This window comes from Plectropomus leopardus, chromosome 14 (assembly GCF_026936395.1).
Source record: "Plectropomus leopardus strain MGB_pleo_1.0 chromosome 14, ASM2693639v1, whole genome shotgun sequence".
In the NCBI taxonomy this organism is placed as follows: Eukaryota; Metazoa; Chordata; class Actinopteri; order Perciformes; family Serranidae; genus Plectropomus; species Plectropomus leopardus.
In genome coordinates, this window is record NC_142189.1 from 7,599,307 (window position 1) to 7,617,032 (window position 17,726).

General features: G+C 37.9%; 1 protein-coding gene across 12 annotated transcripts in view; it reads right to left on the reverse strand.

Moving 5' to 3' along the window:
• map4k5 (mitogen-activated protein kinase kinase kinase kinase 5) overlaps positions 1-16,679 on the reverse strand; it is a 41,628-nt gene extending 24,949 nt beyond the window's left edge. For 11 of the 12 annotated variants that reach the window (XM_088087798.1, XM_088087797.1, XM_088087795.1 and 8 more), the window contains exons 1-12: positions 16,272-16,679; positions 15,433-15,661; positions 9,949-10,006; positions 4,840-4,930; positions 3,807-3,871; positions 3,160-3,215; positions 3,018-3,065; positions 2,164-2,206; positions 1,984-2,056; positions 1,004-1,135; positions 691-753; positions 489-570 (exon numbers count right to left, since the gene is read on the reverse strand). In XM_088087798.1, coding sequence (XP_087943924.1) covers positions 489-570; positions 691-753; positions 1,004-1,135; positions 1,984-2,056; positions 2,164-2,206; positions 3,018-3,065; positions 3,160-3,215; positions 3,807-3,871; positions 4,840-4,930; positions 9,949-10,006; positions 15,433-15,540 — 819 coding nt within the window. In that variant the 5' untranslated portion in view covers positions 15,541-15,661; positions 16,272-16,679. The remainder of the gene's footprint in view (positions 1-488; positions 571-690; positions 754-1,003; positions 1,136-1,983; positions 2,057-2,163; positions 2,207-3,017; positions 3,066-3,159; positions 3,216-3,806; positions 3,872-4,839; positions 4,931-9,948; positions 10,007-15,432; positions 15,662-16,271) is intronic. The other variant, XM_088087799.1, reaches the window with a different exon arrangement.
• Between the last annotated feature and the right edge of the window lie 1,047 nt (positions 16,680-17,726).

Below are 17,726 nucleotides of genomic sequence, written 5' to 3' on the forward strand. Positions count from 1 at the left end.
CTTTAAGTTAATGATGATAGAAACTATTTCTACAGACAGTACTCTTTGGTGTATGCACACAAGCTGGAGCCTCAGTCTACTTCCTCTGGACTGACACTTTGTTGACATTTTCTATTAAAAAATGTAACTGCTATAACTTTTCTTTCATAAATAAACTGTAACTGGATTTTTAACAACCGTTTAGGGCCATGGTCTGACTCTGACCTATAGAGCTAGAAATTCAGCCAAACCACTGAGAGGCTCACTGGGCCAACTGAGATCCTCTACTTCTTTGCCCGGCCTTCAGGATTCACAAATGTAATAAATGCAACTTCTAATCTCAACTAAAGTAAGAAACTGTACATGACACAACACAGACATGACTTTTGAGACTTGGCTGCTGTGCTTCCTGTAACTGTTTTCAGGCTAAAAAACTGAAAAACATTCCTTATTGCAAACAATTCAAACTTTTACTATTTAATGTCTACCACATGTCTAAGAAATGTTACCGATAGAAGTTTTTCTGCAGTCGGCCTCTTCTTTGGGTTCTTTGTCAGAGACACTTTGACAAAGTTATGGAAGGCAGTGGACCTGGGGAACAAGATCGTTTTGTTATAATGCAATGATTGTCACTACTTTCCTCTCAGATCAAATGTTTAAGTATCACAATGTATTCCCAGGACACCATGCTGAATATTCTGGGGCGCTCACCATTTGTTTTTGTCTTTTAGCTTCGGAGGCTGGAAGCTGCTCTTAGACATCAAAAACAAGGCCCTGAGGAAAAACAGAAAACATGGATTAAGAGTGGTTTAGACAGTCTTAAAGAAGGAAATAAGTAAGGTGAGCCAAAGTAAGCCTGAAACCTCTTCTAAAAATAACCTTAATGTATTTTGAGTTGAACAGAATGAGCACTGAAGTAAAGAAAAGGCATGATGAGGCATTACTGTTACGCAAAATAAGAAAGTAGACTAAGAACTTTCTGAGGAGGCTCTGACTCATAATTTTTGAGAAAAGTCAAACAAACCTCATCGGGTGGAGGTCAAACATGGGAGGCTGGAGCTCGGCCAGCTCTATCGATGTGATGCCAACAGCCCAGATATCACACAGCTGGTTGTAGCCACCGTTCTTCTCCACTGCTGCTACTTCTGGAGCCATCCTGCATAGATTAAGTACAAGAATTTAGAGACAGTGCTCCAAAAAGTAAGAAAAAAAGAAAAATAGGTTGGCTAGGAGGCTTATTTGAAGTAAAAGCCAGTGCTGATATGAATAATAACAATATACCCTGTTAATATATATCGGAAAACTGTTTTCTCCATTTAACAGTGCCTTTGGAGGTCAGGTTCAGTAGGCGAAATGTTGTTAAAATACAATTGCTAGATGACTGCGTTTGCATTGAGTGATGATATGCAAATTCTCCTGTCGCAATAACTCTTCAAGAAGCATGGCTTATAAGAAGTTATGTGATGCAATAACACCTCTTGTAGCGCCTGCTGCATCATGCCCGAGGGAGCCAGTTCTGACTGAAAAGCGCATTGCCATAGCATCATGTGACCCATAAAGGCCAAAAAAGTTTTTCCATTGTAGTTTTGCAACATATGGCTTTCTTTAATCACCATGTCATGTTAGCGTCAAAACTTTTTTGCGAGAAATGGAAAGTTTTGCAATTTGAGGATTAATGGATGCACAGCTAATGACGGAACATCGGCCCTGGGGCTGATAACAACTTTGTTTCTTACTCGAAAACACATCACTTGCTGTGTGAATTTAAACTTGCATCAAAAAGGGGAAGCATCTGTCTGACCAGCATGTCCACACAAACTAGATTCTGCCCGATAAAATAAATATGGTGACACATGACTGGAAATGTTAAAGTAAGTGACTGAATATATTAAATGTAACTCGAGACAAAAAAACAAAACAAAAAAAAACTGTTCTTGAACCTGTTTAACAAAACCTGTCAAAGGCTCAATGACTCATCTGATGAGGGTGACACACCACACTCACCAATAAGGTGTTCCAATGAAGGACTTCCTTTTGGCAATGGTGGCTGTTATTTTGGCTGCAACTCCAAAGTCAGCTGTAACAAGGTTTGACAGGGCTTTTCAGATTATGTAATCCACATACATAGAAAAGCTGCAGACGAGTTCAAGTCCTTGAGAATTAAGATGCTTAAGAGCAACTTACCTAACTTAACATCTCCGTTGTCTGTAAGAAGTATGTTGGCACCCTGTGAAAAAAAATCCCATAAACATTTATTTAACTTTGTGAAAATACAAAGAGAGCATAATAATATGTAAGTAACATGAGACTGAGGCTGAAAATAATGAGCTCGGCTGAAGTGTTGCCCAACTGGTTCATAACAAAGTGCCAATCGTGTCTTGTACTCTCTCAGTAACATCTGGTTTAGTTGAAGAAATAACTGATTTATTTCTGATCTGACTGCCAGTTTACTTGCACCAGTATCACATCTTTTTAACAGTTTCACTGAAAGTGTTTCTGTTGGCTGTGACTGACAGTCTCTCTGGTGGCATCCTGCGGTGAGAGTAGAGGAAACAGGAAGTGCTCGCTGCGTAGAGCTGAGTAAAGATAATAGGTCCGGCCCTGACCTTCTGTGATAACACATGAGGCTGAGGCTGCCGTCTGTGTGAATGCACCAGGCGTGATCGACTTCAGCTCAACCTCAAAACCGCTGAAAGTGACACCATCGGTCACATGCTTTCGAGTGAGCACTTTTCCTGTGACTTCAGTTCACACCTCTGCAGCGAAGCTGCGTCAGAGAGAAGTCAGACCTCTAGACTGGTTGAGGCCAACAGATGAACTCACAGCGACATTGTTTTAGAGCTGTGCAGCTCTGCTTCTTTTGTCAATCTCACTCCTCGCCTTTTCTTTTTTTCCTCCCGTTTTGAGATTAGTTGTTTAAATATTTTACTGTAAATCTCTCTGTGTTGGCAATGAGGCATAGTGTGAGTGGCGCATAAGAATAGGCCTGAACTGAAAAAAATGAAGACAAACAAAACAAAACAAAACAGGAAGTATACCTTGATGTCACGGTGCATCTTGCCCTTGGTGTGCAGATATCCCAAACCCTGTAAAGAAAATTAATATATTGGTTAATATGTTCTACTGAAATTCCAAACGTTGACATATTCATTTGAAAGAATTATATGAAAGTGAAATTACCTGTAAGGTCTCTCTGCAGACATATGCTATCTGAAGCTCTGAGAGAGGCCCCGTCACTATAACAACACAAAGTCATTCCATGTTTGCATGGCAGAAACAGGTTTTACAATGTATGTACAGCATTTAAAACCAATTCATGACCAAGCCTGTCACCATAACAACTTATGTTGATGGCACATTGTCTCGGAAACCATTAAATAAACAATATTTTAAGTGATATCTCTTGTGACTAAAAGACAACTTAACCAAGCTCCTGAAACACCCCGGTTACCATTTTAATGCGGCTAGTGTTCAGCCTGGAAGCGGGGCTGTTTGCTCGTGGATTATTTGAGAGAACGATAAAGTAGTAAGAACTGTGCTTATACAGCTCAACAAGTGCAGCTGCAGGCTACCAATAAGGTGTCGTCTTTGAGCGTTGTTGGGGTAAGAGGATGGCAGCGCCCAAATAATATAATTGTCGGAAAAAAACCCTGCTGTTTATTCCGGCATTTTGTTGGCTAAATGTTGGGGACATTCTTAGATATACATGTAAACACAACAGGCAATGACTGAGGTAATGTTTATATATTGTGTGCAGTAAGTCGTAGTTACTGTGACAGGCCTAAATCTGACTGCATCGTCCCAGTTTTGAATAAGAGAAAGCTCACCATGATAAATGTCCTGCAGAGATCCTCCGCCACAGTACTCCATACAGATCCAAAGCTTCTCTCGACTGATGACATCAGAGGAAATGATCAAGTTAGGGACATTTGCTTTGCCAGTTGACTAGGCAAACTTTTCATACAGCTAAGTAGCACAAGCATTCTTAAATGATGCTTTGTTAAATGAATTAAGCTGCGCAAATCAGCAAATGTTTCCCGAAACAACTTCACCAACACACGTTAAAAAAAACAGGTGAAATACTTCTGTTGGTGAACTGGATGTCTGATGCGGGAGAGTAGAAAAAATGATGTCAACCCTCTGACTAAAAAGCTAAATATAAGGCTTGTGTGTGACTGTGATCAAACTGTGACAGTTGAGGCGATGATACTGTACGCTGCCCCAGATTCCCACTCACAACTGTGCTACTTTTTACACCTTCTAGAAGGACATGGAAATAATTTTAGTTTAGGAAGCAACTCTGAACAGAGGCTTGAATTTCCCTGCATAAAACTGTGGTTCCTCTAATGTAATTAATCTAGTTTTATAATAATTAAGGCATTGTGGGTTTCTCATTAACATTTACAGTAACTGTTTATGCTCTGTGTGGCGAGACTGTGCTTCACATGCCTGCTGTGATAAGACATGCATCTCTCTGGACTAACTACCATATAAAACAGATCAGAGGCTCATATTCCAGTTAAACCTGCTGGAAGTCTGAGGCAGTGGTGGGCGGACCGGCCCTGCTTCCTCTCAGATACCAGCCACAAAACACAGGCTCCATTAAAACACAAGAGCTGCATCCTGACACTGATGGGCCGAGTCAGCACCCATCAATTGAAAGGGTTGAGTCACATTTTCACACACAGGTGTGACTAAGTAATTAAATACGTCATGTGAGTTTCAGGCAGCTGCCTGCTAAATCCCTTTGACAGTAACGTATGAATTCCACAAATGTTATACCTTGGGACTGGCTGCGAGAGAGGAAAAAATACAGAGTATAAAATGACAAAGCAGGGAGTATTTTAAGCTGGCTCTTACCAGAGGTAGCTCCCAAAGTAGGCCACAATATTGTGGTGCATGCATTCCTTCACCATGAAGATTTCCTGCTGTATGATGGAAAAGTCATCCCCTGGAAACAGAGAGAGAAATCACACAGACACATGGACAAAAAGTTATATTTTCATTTTTTGCTCAAGGGACAGTTTCATTTTAAAATGAGATATTTTCCATTTGGAAATAAACGCCTCACAAAATGATTGTGGGCGTGAAATTACAATGACTCGGGTTACAATTCATCTACAGAATATTTTTTTGGACACTAAACTAACCACTAAAAGCATATCGGATGATACAGAAATGGTGCACACCTTAAACATGAGGTTTTCAAAAACACTTTAATCTTTTTATTTAGTTTGCGAAACTCAAAACCACAGAGCAAACAATATCGCCCCGTATTTCGCTCTGAGCATATGGTTCAATATTTCATCACAGTGTAAATACAGCAGATTATAAAACAGCCAATAACAACAGAGGGAACACCTTGTACTTTCTAAGTTTATGTGGTATAGGCTGATATCTAGGCTGCTTTCCAGTTCTGCAAAGCACACTGCACATCCGACCAGTAGGAAGTAAGAAGACTAAAATATGTAAGCCCAGCTGCTCCCAATTGTGCAGAGACATGCTCCTGGAATACATTAACGGGGGGGGGGGGGGTTAAGAGCTACCAGACTGTGCCAGCTTTTAGTGCTCTATCAACAGACTGTCATCGAAGTCATCAGTCCAGATTAAGAACATTTAACAGATAAAATCTCTCCCAAAAAAAAGCACATTCCTTGTTGTGGAAACTAATGTCAACAAACCAATTTTTTTCTGCACATGGCCAAGTGTGTCATTCCTGCTCACCTACGCTGCACGTAAACAACCGTCTTTTGATGGCTGAATTCAGTCATAAAAATCAGCTGTCAAAATAGTCCAAGTATGTAGCAAATTTTGGCAGCTACCACCAGCTGTGGCCTGAGGACAAAAATAAATTCTTGACCTGCACTTTAGTACAACACATAGCTGCAGACACTGTCCCGGTGGCTTGTGGTCCAGCCAAATTAGAACGATACAGGGGCATTTAGACTCTGGAAGAAAACATCTCTGGAGATACATCCTGGACCACAGAGGACATTTTTTTTAGCGCACAAACAAAGTTCTTACTCAGTGAAAAGAGCAGTCGAGTTTCCAGTCTGACTGGGAGGGTTAGGCCCTCTCACGTGAGCGTCTGAATTAAAGTCTGGTTGGAATGCCAACACGTGCAAAACGATCAAGCCGATAAACAACAAACCAGTAAACCTCAGCTACCAATCTGTGTTCAGTGACATCAAAAGGCTTGAGATAATTCAACCATTAAATACCTAAACTACATAACAGAACAACAACTATGTATCTGCATATCTAGTGACTGTGGCCATGTATTTATTAGAAACATCATACTTCTTTACATGAAACAGAATCATCAGATGAATGTAAGTGTCAGGTGGTATCACTTTGTCTCAATAACAAGACTCTTTTAACCATGATGGAAAAAATGAAAGCCTTAAAGGGTAACTTCAATATTTTTCAGCCTGGATCCTATTTTTCCATGTTTTTGTGTCTAAGTGACTCATTTTTTAAATTGGTCCAGTATTGAGAGAGTGCTGCAGCCGCAGCAGTATAACAAGTTGCATTGTAATCCCTAGGGGCAATCGAGGACCAATCAATTCACATCCACTAAAAATGCTCATTTTTCCAATCACAGGTTCAGCTTGTTACTATAGTGTCTGATAGCATGACAGAAAGAACCCTTCTGAAGAAATTAAAAAAGTGAAAAGAAATTGCACATTTGGTTGTTTGATATTGTGACCAAGTTTCACTGAAGGAGAAGTCTCGTACTGAAATCTTGTGAGACGTGACTTGTTGCAGGGAATAAACATTAGTGGAAATGTTCGTCGGAGAGAGGAGTGCCGGAAAGAGTTTGTTGTGTTGGAGTACAGTGAGTGTAGCTTAGTGTTTTCTAAAAGATTTTCAGTGCCATGGCTGAATATTTAGATCATTTCGACAATGTTGAAAAAGTCGGGTCAGGTTCAGGTTAAGAAATACTGAAATTTACCATGAGCCAACACATGGACATTGCTCACAAGGACATCCCACATCAACATATGTTGATGTCCTAAAGAAAGATGCAGGAGCAGAAAAAAATGGCAAGCTAGCCAGATGCATGAAGGATCGAGACTTGAGACACCGATGGAGGGCTCATCTGAGGACGGCTGATTGATGATGGAAACATCTTTTGCCAGCAAATCGAAAATAACAAAATTAGCAGCGAATTGATCCTACTGAAAAGAGGCAGATTTTGATCTTTCCATTTGATTTGTAAAAAGTAACGAAAAAGCAGAATATAAGCAGAATACATAGCACACAATATTTCTTTCTATCTTTAACACAGGTGTGATGTTGATTGTTCAAAAGGAACATGAGATGTATATGGAAAGACTGAGTGCAGTGTACATCAAACTGGATTAGCTTTAGATGTTGCTATTAACTTGACTTTTTTTACTCAAACTTCCCACTTAAATTCCCTTCATGGGAATTCTCTCATTTGCTCAGCCCGCTGCAGCAGTCCTGTCTCTGCATGCTGGAGACCCGGCTTCAGTAATTTATTCCTACAAGCTCATGATGTCCAAGTCTTTTTATTATGCTTGTTACAAATGCTTTGCAGGTCTATAACCAGAATAAAATAAGTAAGCGCAAGCGCCTATAAAGTGCCAATCATTCAGTTTGAACCCCTTTGTTCTTTAAAAATAAAAGTTTTTTTATGTGGCATAATCGGCATGGACTGAATATCTCGGTCTCACAGAAGCTAGTGCTTTTACAATCTTCTTTGTTTGCTACATAATGGTTGATAAAGGTCATGCTGTTTGGGACTCATTAATTAGGTTGCAATTGCATGTTACTGTATTTCTAATTACAGTGTTGTTTAGAGTCATTTCACAGGAGGAACTACAGTTGATCACAAACATTTTCAGCATTTGTCAACAAAGAAAACGATGCAGGGAGCCACAAAAATGTGAGCAAGTATAATTTCAGTGACATGACTCTCAGCTTGGTTTAAAAAAAACAAAAAAACATAACACAATCTTTTCGTCTTGGTGAGTTGAGGCCTAAGAGTGTAGCCACTTCCTCTCAGACTGAGCGCTTCCCTCTGCTCTTTGAATATACACATCCTCACTCACAGCTTCAAGTTTCAATTTTAAACCCCATACCAGTATGATCTGAAGGATGTGCTGTCAGTTTACACATTACATTAAATCTTTGAATACATTTCTGAAAATGGATAACTAATCATTAAGTAGGCACCATACAGGGAGGTTTAAAAACCTTTTAAAAAGTCAGTGCTTCTGTTGTGACGGAGCAGCTTTTCGAGTATAAATGTAACTACATGAGGAGATGAGAGACATTGTTCCACACCCCAACGGCTTGCAAAAGGAGACACTGCAGGGAGGAAGAGACAAAAAAAAGAAAAGGTCTCTCTGTTCTCCATCCTCCCTCAGTGCTCAGAGAGTAAATGCCAACACTAATTTGTTCTTAAATAGTTGTTTACCATCCAACTTATCAGATTAACCTGCTCTGTGCCCTCTAGCCCCTGCAGCCAGAAGGTTTCACCACTCCTTTTTCTGTCTGCCCCTGACTTATTCGCAGCGTCACTCCTGGTCAAACCTGTTTGATTCTGTGGTCCGCCCAAAGCTGTTTACCTCAAGCACAGAAAGGAGTGACTCTTGCAAAAAGGAAGGGGTAAAGAAAAGAGAGTCCTGCTTTAACAGGATGACCTGGGCATGGGTTAAATCCTCATTCCATCTAAAAAAAAAGAGCAAATATGAACAGACAAGATACTGTATGAATAGTGTTTAAAGATGCTGATAGGATAACCTGCCCAGAGCTTTGCAACCGACTTACACGTACAGGAACATTTCTGACTAGACAATTCATCGTTTTAAAGTTTAACAAAACTCTAAAACAGTTTAACATGCATTAATCCTTAGCTGTGCACTAGGCCTAGTTTCACAGTTTCTCTGATTTTTTTGCTACTCTTTACTTATCTTTTAGCATTTCAGTTTCAAGCTTTTTTTAGTTTTTCAGTTTTTTCTGTATTATTTTCTATAATTCTACATTTAAATATCTTTTGAGTTTTGGATTGTTACTATATTAAAGATGAAATAACTAATCAATTTATCAAGAATGAAAATAATCATGAATTGCAGCCCTTTTATCTCTACTTCTATTTTTTATAGAATTTATAGGATTTATTTCTATTCACACACACACACACACACACACGCAAATGCACAAAAACACACAAATTCCCCCCTTTTCCCCTATTCCAGCAGAATATATAAATGCCATAAAAAGAGCTCAAGACTACTACAGACTTATTAGAAAGCTTAGAAAAAACAACAAAGAGATCATTTGACATTGCAGCTGAGAACCAGGACAAGATGTCACCTGAGGAAAACGAAACATGTAAATCTCAGATAAGAATATCCCCACATCCTCTCACTTCCAGACTAACACAAACAGTGCCATGATGAATGAAAGAGAAAACAAACAGGAGTGAATCTCTTCCTTCACTCACTGGTAATCATCTGGGCTCAGTCTGGCCATTGGCAGTACAAAGCCCTCTATGTAATCCCACTAATCTGGATCGCACTAACTCTGTCACTAGGTCATCACCGCCACAGACACCAAAGCTGAGCACGGTCACAAATGTCCTCCTCTCCTTCTTCACACGAAAGATCGAATATCACACCACTTACAATAATTTATCAGATATCTAAAATAACTGCAGGACTGTTGCCATTTACAAACCAAAGGTCGTCATTTCATGTTTTAAAAAAAGTCCAAATATGTTAAACACTGGATCTATGAACACATACATTTTTGATCAGTTGTACTGTGCAACTTTTTTCCCTTTTCAGCCTTTTCAGTATTTATTGTGCAATTCATTCAAAACCCTGGGAAGTATCAGAATTATTTTCCAGACTTCTCCTTACTTTTCAGCTCTTACAAATACACATTTTTTCCTCACTGTGACAAGGAAAACTGAGATAATGAGAAAATCACTCTTACCTGGTTCCAACTTAATGATCTTCACAGCAGCAAGCTCCCCTGTTTGTATGTTTCGAGCCTGAAAGACACAACAGCAAGATGGTCAGCAAGGCCTATAACAATACTGTTTGTATTACTGCTTTAATCAAAACTTCTGTTCCAAATGTTTATGACAAAACGAGTACTTTGGATAGTTGACCTACAGAATAGTAGGTTGGCAACTATTTTGCTAATTTATTCAAGTTATTTTTCCATAAAAAACATTGAAAACTGAACATTTTGGAGTTCCAGGTCCTAAAATGTGAGGTTTTGTCACTTTCTGTTTTTCTTATTGGATAGTAAATTGAATATTTTTAGGTTTTGGGCTGTTGGTTGGAAAAAAACAAGTCATTTTTCAACATTTTCTGACATTTTATATCCCAAATGTTTAACTGTTTAACTGAGGAAAATGATCAACAGTAGGGCTGCACAATACTGGATTTTCTGCAGATGTACAATCATTTCCAGCTAATTTTGGCCAACTGCCAGTAATGATGTATAAGTATATATTTTTCCATATCATGGCAGAAAACAGTCTCTCCTGTTGTGGAATTAACATATAGTTATCCCTCTTATCACGATGGCCCACTGGCAGAAGTCAGTTAAAATACAAGGCTTTTTTAAAAATTAACTCTTAGAACTTGTGATTGTTTTTTTTTTTTTTAAATATTATTTTTAAAGCTAGAAAATTAATTGAAAAAAATCTCAACAGATTAGCTGCTGATGAAAATAACAGTTACTTGCAGCCTTGGACATTATATAACAGGTTACTGTATTCTGGTCAGTTACAGTTTGACCTACATAAGCATTTAACCAATAAACGTCATCTGGGTGATCCTCCCGCCTCTGCGAGAAGTGGCGTGAAAACATTTGACTGTTGGATATAAATGGCAGCACCTCCATCACACAAATTCAGCATCTTTATGTTCTGTAATAATGCCAAACTGATAAGTTAATTCTGACCTGAAGTCTGATTAAACAAGCATCACAAGCAATGTTAGAAAGTCTAAACTTTTAAATGTCCCTGCTGTAGATGACCTGAGATTTAGTCTGTCTTAAAGTAGCATAATTTTGCTCACTCTTGATTTGCTTTTTTTCCCCTTTGTCACACTTTGGTACTTTTTTTTCTCCGTGGCAGAATATTAAAAAAACAACAAACAAAAAACTCCATTCATCATTTGTGAAAATTTCCATCTTAAAGTAGGTTGCAGTGACTTCCAAATCCAGGTCAAGACGGGATGCTCCCTAATCCCTGAGAGTGAAGTGATGGGACGAGCAGCTAAATCAACCGTAAACCATAAAACCCTCGAGCGTGGCCACCTTTCAACACACACAGGGAATGTGCTGGTGATTCACACACACATAAACAGAATACCACACACAGCTTCTATTTGTTCTGCAGCTGAAACTAAGTGCATAGACACAAACAAATAATAGAAAACTATTCTACAAAAATATGCTTTTGTCTTGCACAAGTATTCATGTGTTCACATTATTTCAAGTGACTCTCCATCGTGTTTAAGTAAAGATCCAATACTTGCTCTTAGCTTGTGTCTATCTTTACATTTCCTGAGGTAGCTGAAGCTAACCTGAAAACTAAGCCCAGAAAGAGGAACTGGCTGCTCAAATATGTTATGCACCAAACAACACAAGCTTTAACAACCTCGAGCAACCTTTGACAGGAAGAAGGTGCAGTCTAGCATGTAACAAAGCTCTGGAGAGACCACATCTGACAGAAGATCAATCACCATGTCGGACATAACAGGTGTGCCTGATGTCTAGATCTGAGCTCAGCTACCTATAGAAAGAATGTTGACTTGACAATAGGCATGAAAATTGTTCTATATCCAACTTTTAACAACTTAAAGTAAGTTCTTGCACGCTGTCAGGACATAGTAAGGTGTACAGGATCAAAAAATATTTAAAACTCTCGACCAAATACTGTTAGTAAAGTGAAGAAAAGTTACAGACATGATCAGGATTTCTTAGTTCCTTCTTTGTCATCTTGGCACATGCTCAGGCAGAGGCAGAGCTACTGCAGTATCAGTACTCCACTCAACTACATAACTGAGCTTTTGGAGGTACCGTTAGTGGTATTTCATCTACTTATACAAACTAAGCTTTTTGGCACGAACAGAGTAGGATTCTGGTACATAATGTGGAGTAAACCTAAATTTCCGGCAAATTAAGGGAAAAAACAACAACTAACTACACTAAGAGCCAATGGAATGACATTATAATGAAGATAAATTAGTTAATATTACCAGGAGGGTTCAAAGACATTTTGAACAATGAATTTTCAAAACTTTATCATATTTTTTCCATAATATTTTATCCCATTTCCATGACTTTAAGTAGTTTAAAAATGGCCTGCCTGCACACCTCTCTGACAACAAGGGGAATACGTGCGTTTAAAAAAACATGGGCGAGGAAAAACATAAAGAATAGATGTGTATCCGTCAAAGGGGTAACGCAAATTTAACAAATGTTTAATAATATGGAAGCAGAATGATGTAAATTTTGGGATATCAGTACATTTTGTGTGATATTTTTTGGAATTGTGTTATTTGTTTCTGGTTTTTTGTCCTTCTGTTGTTAATTATGTTTGTGTTTTTATTTCTGTTTTGTAAAACCTAGTAATAAATAAGTAACTAATGAGAAAGTGAGAAATAAAAACAAGGTATGAAACAAGGTACAATCAAAACTTTTCCAAATCACTGCTGCCGGGGAAACAATTTTTCTAATCTCATAACTTTTCCAAAGATTTCATGACCATGGGGACCCTGCACCATTAAAAAGAGCAAGAATATGTGATTCTCAAATGAATATAACGCGATAACAAATCACCGAAAGCCAGGATTGCTGCGTCCATTAAAAGTAAACTGAGCACAGCAGGCCGAAGGAGGACTTTTCCCAATTTGAGGTGTTTCTGCTGTCAGTGCGGCCCAGAACACACCCATAGAGAAACACATGTTTAGACAGGGGCCTGATCATATTTCAGCCCGCTGCAGCCCTCAGCCTGCGAGCTGTGGGAGAATACCAGGCGCAGCATTCCACCGGTGGCCTGTCTGGGGGTGGGGGCTGGCCAGAGAGGCTTTGTATGGAGAGGGACCATGACAGGCCGCCTGAGCTATTACACTCTGGATCAGATGGGTCGCCTGTTTATCTGTGGCAGATGGATAAACACGAAAACTCTCCAGCAAAACACACCTCCCTACAGCTGACAGACAGTGGGGAAAACGTAGATAAATTATCTTGTTTGGTTAAACTGTCTCTGTGTAGACTTGATTCATTTTTCTCATAACTCGGAGAAACTTTCAGTGCAATGATGGAGCACAGTGTCATCCGTCGCTTTAGTACATGACAATTCAGAATATACCATGATTCTTGTAGGGGTAGACAGATTATCGGCTTGGTCGATTATCGGGGTTGATATGTGGCATTTTGCTGATTATCAGTATCAGCATTTTATTTTAACTATCACCAATAAAATTAATTAATGTAAAAGTGTGCGTATTACACTCAACCTACACCAAGGAAGGCAGTACAGTACAGTAACTTTACTCTAAAATTGCATCCATTTGATAACAATACTGCCATAAAGCAACATTTTCGGGGCGCCTGGTGGCTCGGTGGATAGAGTGAATGCCCCATGTTTAGGGGCTGTGTCCTCACCACAGCAGCCGCGGGTTCGATTCTGGCCTCTGCCCTTTGCTGCACGTCATATTCTCTCTCTCCCCCTTTCACACTCATGCTGTCCTGTCAATTAAAGGCAAAACGCCCTAAAAATATCTTTAAATTTTTTTTTTTTTTAAAAGCAACATTTTCTTTTGATTTTACGCACTAATTTTAACTCTTTTGTCAATCATTTTAATTTTACTGCTGACTAAAATGTTCTGACTCCAGGACAGGCCTGTTTTTGGCAGTTCGGTCAGTTTATTTGACTCTTGAATGACTGCAAATGTGTTGCTGTCTGTGAGTGAAAGACTGCACTCTTACCAAATTTCGTCTGAGTAAACTAAAAATAATTGGGTTAAACTGGAAGGGCGTTTATAGGCAGCAAATAAATATAGTATATGAATGGTTCCTTCTTCTTCCACACTAGTCAAAATATTATGGCAATATGTACGTATCATTATGACAGAATCGTCACACTACCATCCACCATGTCAATAATAATGAGGACAATTTGTAGACCTTAATATTTCTTTAGTTTATTTAAGATTATTTTAGATAAATATGAGTATTTCTACTGAATATCCTATATTGTATCTATTTTGTGGAATGACCACTGCTGCTTTAAAACTGCTGATTTAGACCAGGGATGGGTAATGTGGTCTCCACAGTAAAAACAAGAGGTGATGTGAGTGGAATGGACAAGCAGGTACAAGCATTAACTGTTCATCTAACTCAGCCCAAACGGTAAAACGAGTTCAGGAAATTGTTTCAGTTAACTGAGATGCATCTTGCTCAACCAGAAAAACAATAATACTGCAGCAAATACTATTTTTATTGTTCTGCAAATTTTACTCTTGATTCGAGTTGTTTGACCAACAGTCCAAAAGATATTTCATTTATGGTCATATGTGACCACAAAAAGTTGCAAATCCTCAAATTTGGCATTTATCGTTAATTGCAGATTCACTTTTCTGTTGATCTAATTAACTGTCTATCACTCCAGTTTAACTTGCAGTGATACACAACACAATGCAAGACCGGAATTGACCTCCAACTCATATAACATAAGAAAAATAATGATATGCTACAAGACAATTCATGAATTAAGTAATTAATGAGAACTACTTGGCGCGTTAATTCATGGCCATTCTATTCTACAACATTTTAGACTGAGCAATTAATCAATTCATTGTGAGATTTTTTTTTCTTTTCAAGCCAAAATGTCAAACATTTGCTGATTTAAGCTTCTTAAATGTGAGAATTTACTAGTAAATGAGAAGTCTTTGGATTTTGGACTATTTGTTGAAGAAAAGAAGCAAACTAAGGAAGTAATTTTGCATTGGAGGAAATTGTGACAAGCATTTTTCAAATTTTTTTGACATATTATAGACTGAGCGATTAAGCAATTTATCTTGAAAGTCAAACGTTAAAAGAGAGAATTTGCTGCTTACTTCATCATTTATGTTAGTAAATGAATTGTCTTTGGGTTTTGGACTAAGCAAGTTATCGCGAAGAGTCAAACATTTGCTAGTTAAACCTTTTTAAATGTGAGAATTTGTTGCGTTTGTCATTCATTACAGTAAATGAAGAGTCTTCGGGTTCTCTGAAATTCGGACGAGATGCAGAACTTGGCCATCATTCAACAGCTACTGTCAAATGTGTTGGCCACATGTTATCATGACTTAAAAGACAAACAACTCTCTGTCTTCAATTATGTCAATAAGTCGTGTGATGGTAAACCGAGCTATCTCCAGCTCTAATGACAAGCTGTGGGAAACTACACTGTACCTTGTACACGTCCCCATATGTGCCACTTCCCACTCTCTGAATGAGCTCAAAGTCATGCTGAGGGTTTCTCCTCTGGATTTCACCGCTTGGCCGGGGGAAGATATCCATGGTAGCTTTACACCAAACGATCCTTTACATTTAGTTGATCCAATCTGGTGGCGGTGACTTGATGAGGATCCTGATAAGTTAATCACTGCTGCTCAGACGGTCCTTCTCCTGGCTCCATGTCCTGATAGAGACACATAAGGTTTTATTTATAACTCAGGTATTGTTTTCAATACATTAAGTAAATAATAAACATAGATAGTGTCAGAGAAATGAAAAAGATATTGATATAGTCATGATGTTCATCTTTACTCAAAAGTACCAATGGTATCTCTGTGAAGGGTCTTGTATACAGTCCATTTTAACAATATCCTTTTAAATTCTGATTGTTGTATTCTCCATATGTGTCACGAAAGCGAAGTTTAAATAGAAACGTGTTAAATAGACCTGAATTAAGTTATAAAAACGGTTATTAAGGTTGCAAAAAGTTGACAAATATCTATGTATGTGCGTCAACAGAAAATACATCCTGACATATACAGTGACATCTGTCAAACAACAACAGCTTAACCTAAACTAACACACAAATTAAAGTTACTTTAATACATTCCTGTCACTAAAATACCATCATTATGTGTCCAACGTTAGCATATACCCCGTGGTCACCCCAGCAAATAGCCAGGTCCGGGTCCAGCTTGAGTTAGGGGGCTTAGCATCCAGGCAGCTAACAGCTAATGCTAACTAGCAAACGTTAACTTAGCTTCGCCCCTGGCTCCAACTTCAACCGTCCGTACCTTTTACAATGCAAACACCGTGGACGTCTTCCATTTTAAATCTTTTCGGGTCCTTTGACGGCACTATGGCGTCGAATAATGGCACTAAAAAAACGCAGAAAAGCGTCCCCCTTTGTTATCGAGGAAACAGTAATAAAGTTGTGCTGCTGTTCACTCCGTCTCCTTCAGCGCAGACGTTACAGTCTCGGTAAGTTCAGCCGCTGACATGTCATTTCCCTCCGCTGTCAGTTTTAGAGAAGACTCGTACTCATCGTGTAAAATAGAAACGGTCAAGTAGATTAATAACGTCAAGTATTACTCTTCAATTTATTCTCCCAAAAAAAATCACCCGTAAAAGCAACAGTCTGTTGTTGCTAATCTCTGTGGAGTCGCAGTCACTGGATCCTGGTGCTGCGTTCACGAGCTCCTCGGAAAATCTAAAACCTAACAAAAAATCAATACAATGCAAAATGTCTGGCGTCACAACAACAACAATAATAATGATAATGATAATAATAAGAACAAAAACAATAATAATAACTTCAATCACTTCTCTAAATCCATTTTTTATCCATTGTTTTGCTTTTATGTGATGTCTTTTTATTTTATCTTTCATTTATTTATCTTTTTAATTTATGTTTTGTCTATTTGAGAATTTGGTTTGATTGCTTTTCTTTTTCCTGTTGTTGTTTTTTGGGGCTATTTCTTTGTATTATTTTTATATTGATGCTATTTAGGCATTATTCATCCTATTTTGCATTATTTGTCGTCTGGTTTTAATTTTATCCCGACTCTACCCTACTTTCTTCTCATATATGTTCAATAAGACTGTTCTGTTGTTCTATTAGCATCTATGTATCCTATTTCTGCTTTGTAAAAGCAGTTTTCAAAGGTGCTGTATAAATAATAATAATGATAATAATAATAATAATAATAATAATAATAATAATAATAATAATAATAACAATAACTTTATCTTTATAGTGCTTTTCAAAATAAAGTTGTTAAGTGCCTTGCAAAAACAAAACAAAACAAAACAAAAAAAAACAATAGACAATGATAAATGAAAAAAAAAAGTAGTTCTAAAGTTATCCAACATAGGGCAAAAGGAGCTACACTAGAAAAAGTAAATTAAGTAATACAAAATCAAAAACTACAAAACAATCAATAAAATAAAAGGTAAGAGTAAGCCTAAGTATAGTAAGAGTAAGTAAGTAAGAGTAAGTATATCAGTAGGTTTTAAAAAGTGACAGATAAATGTAAGTTCAGGCCAAAAATTACCTGAAAAAAAAGCAACAAATAATGATTTAAAATTTAAATAATAATTTATATATAAATATTCCCCACTCTGACAATGCAGTTTATTTTGATTATTTAAATCAAATGTATTGTTTTGTTTTATTTTAGCTATCTTGCATATCAAATTGTGTCTATTTTATATACATGCCAAATATGTTTTTTGATTGATTTTTGCTA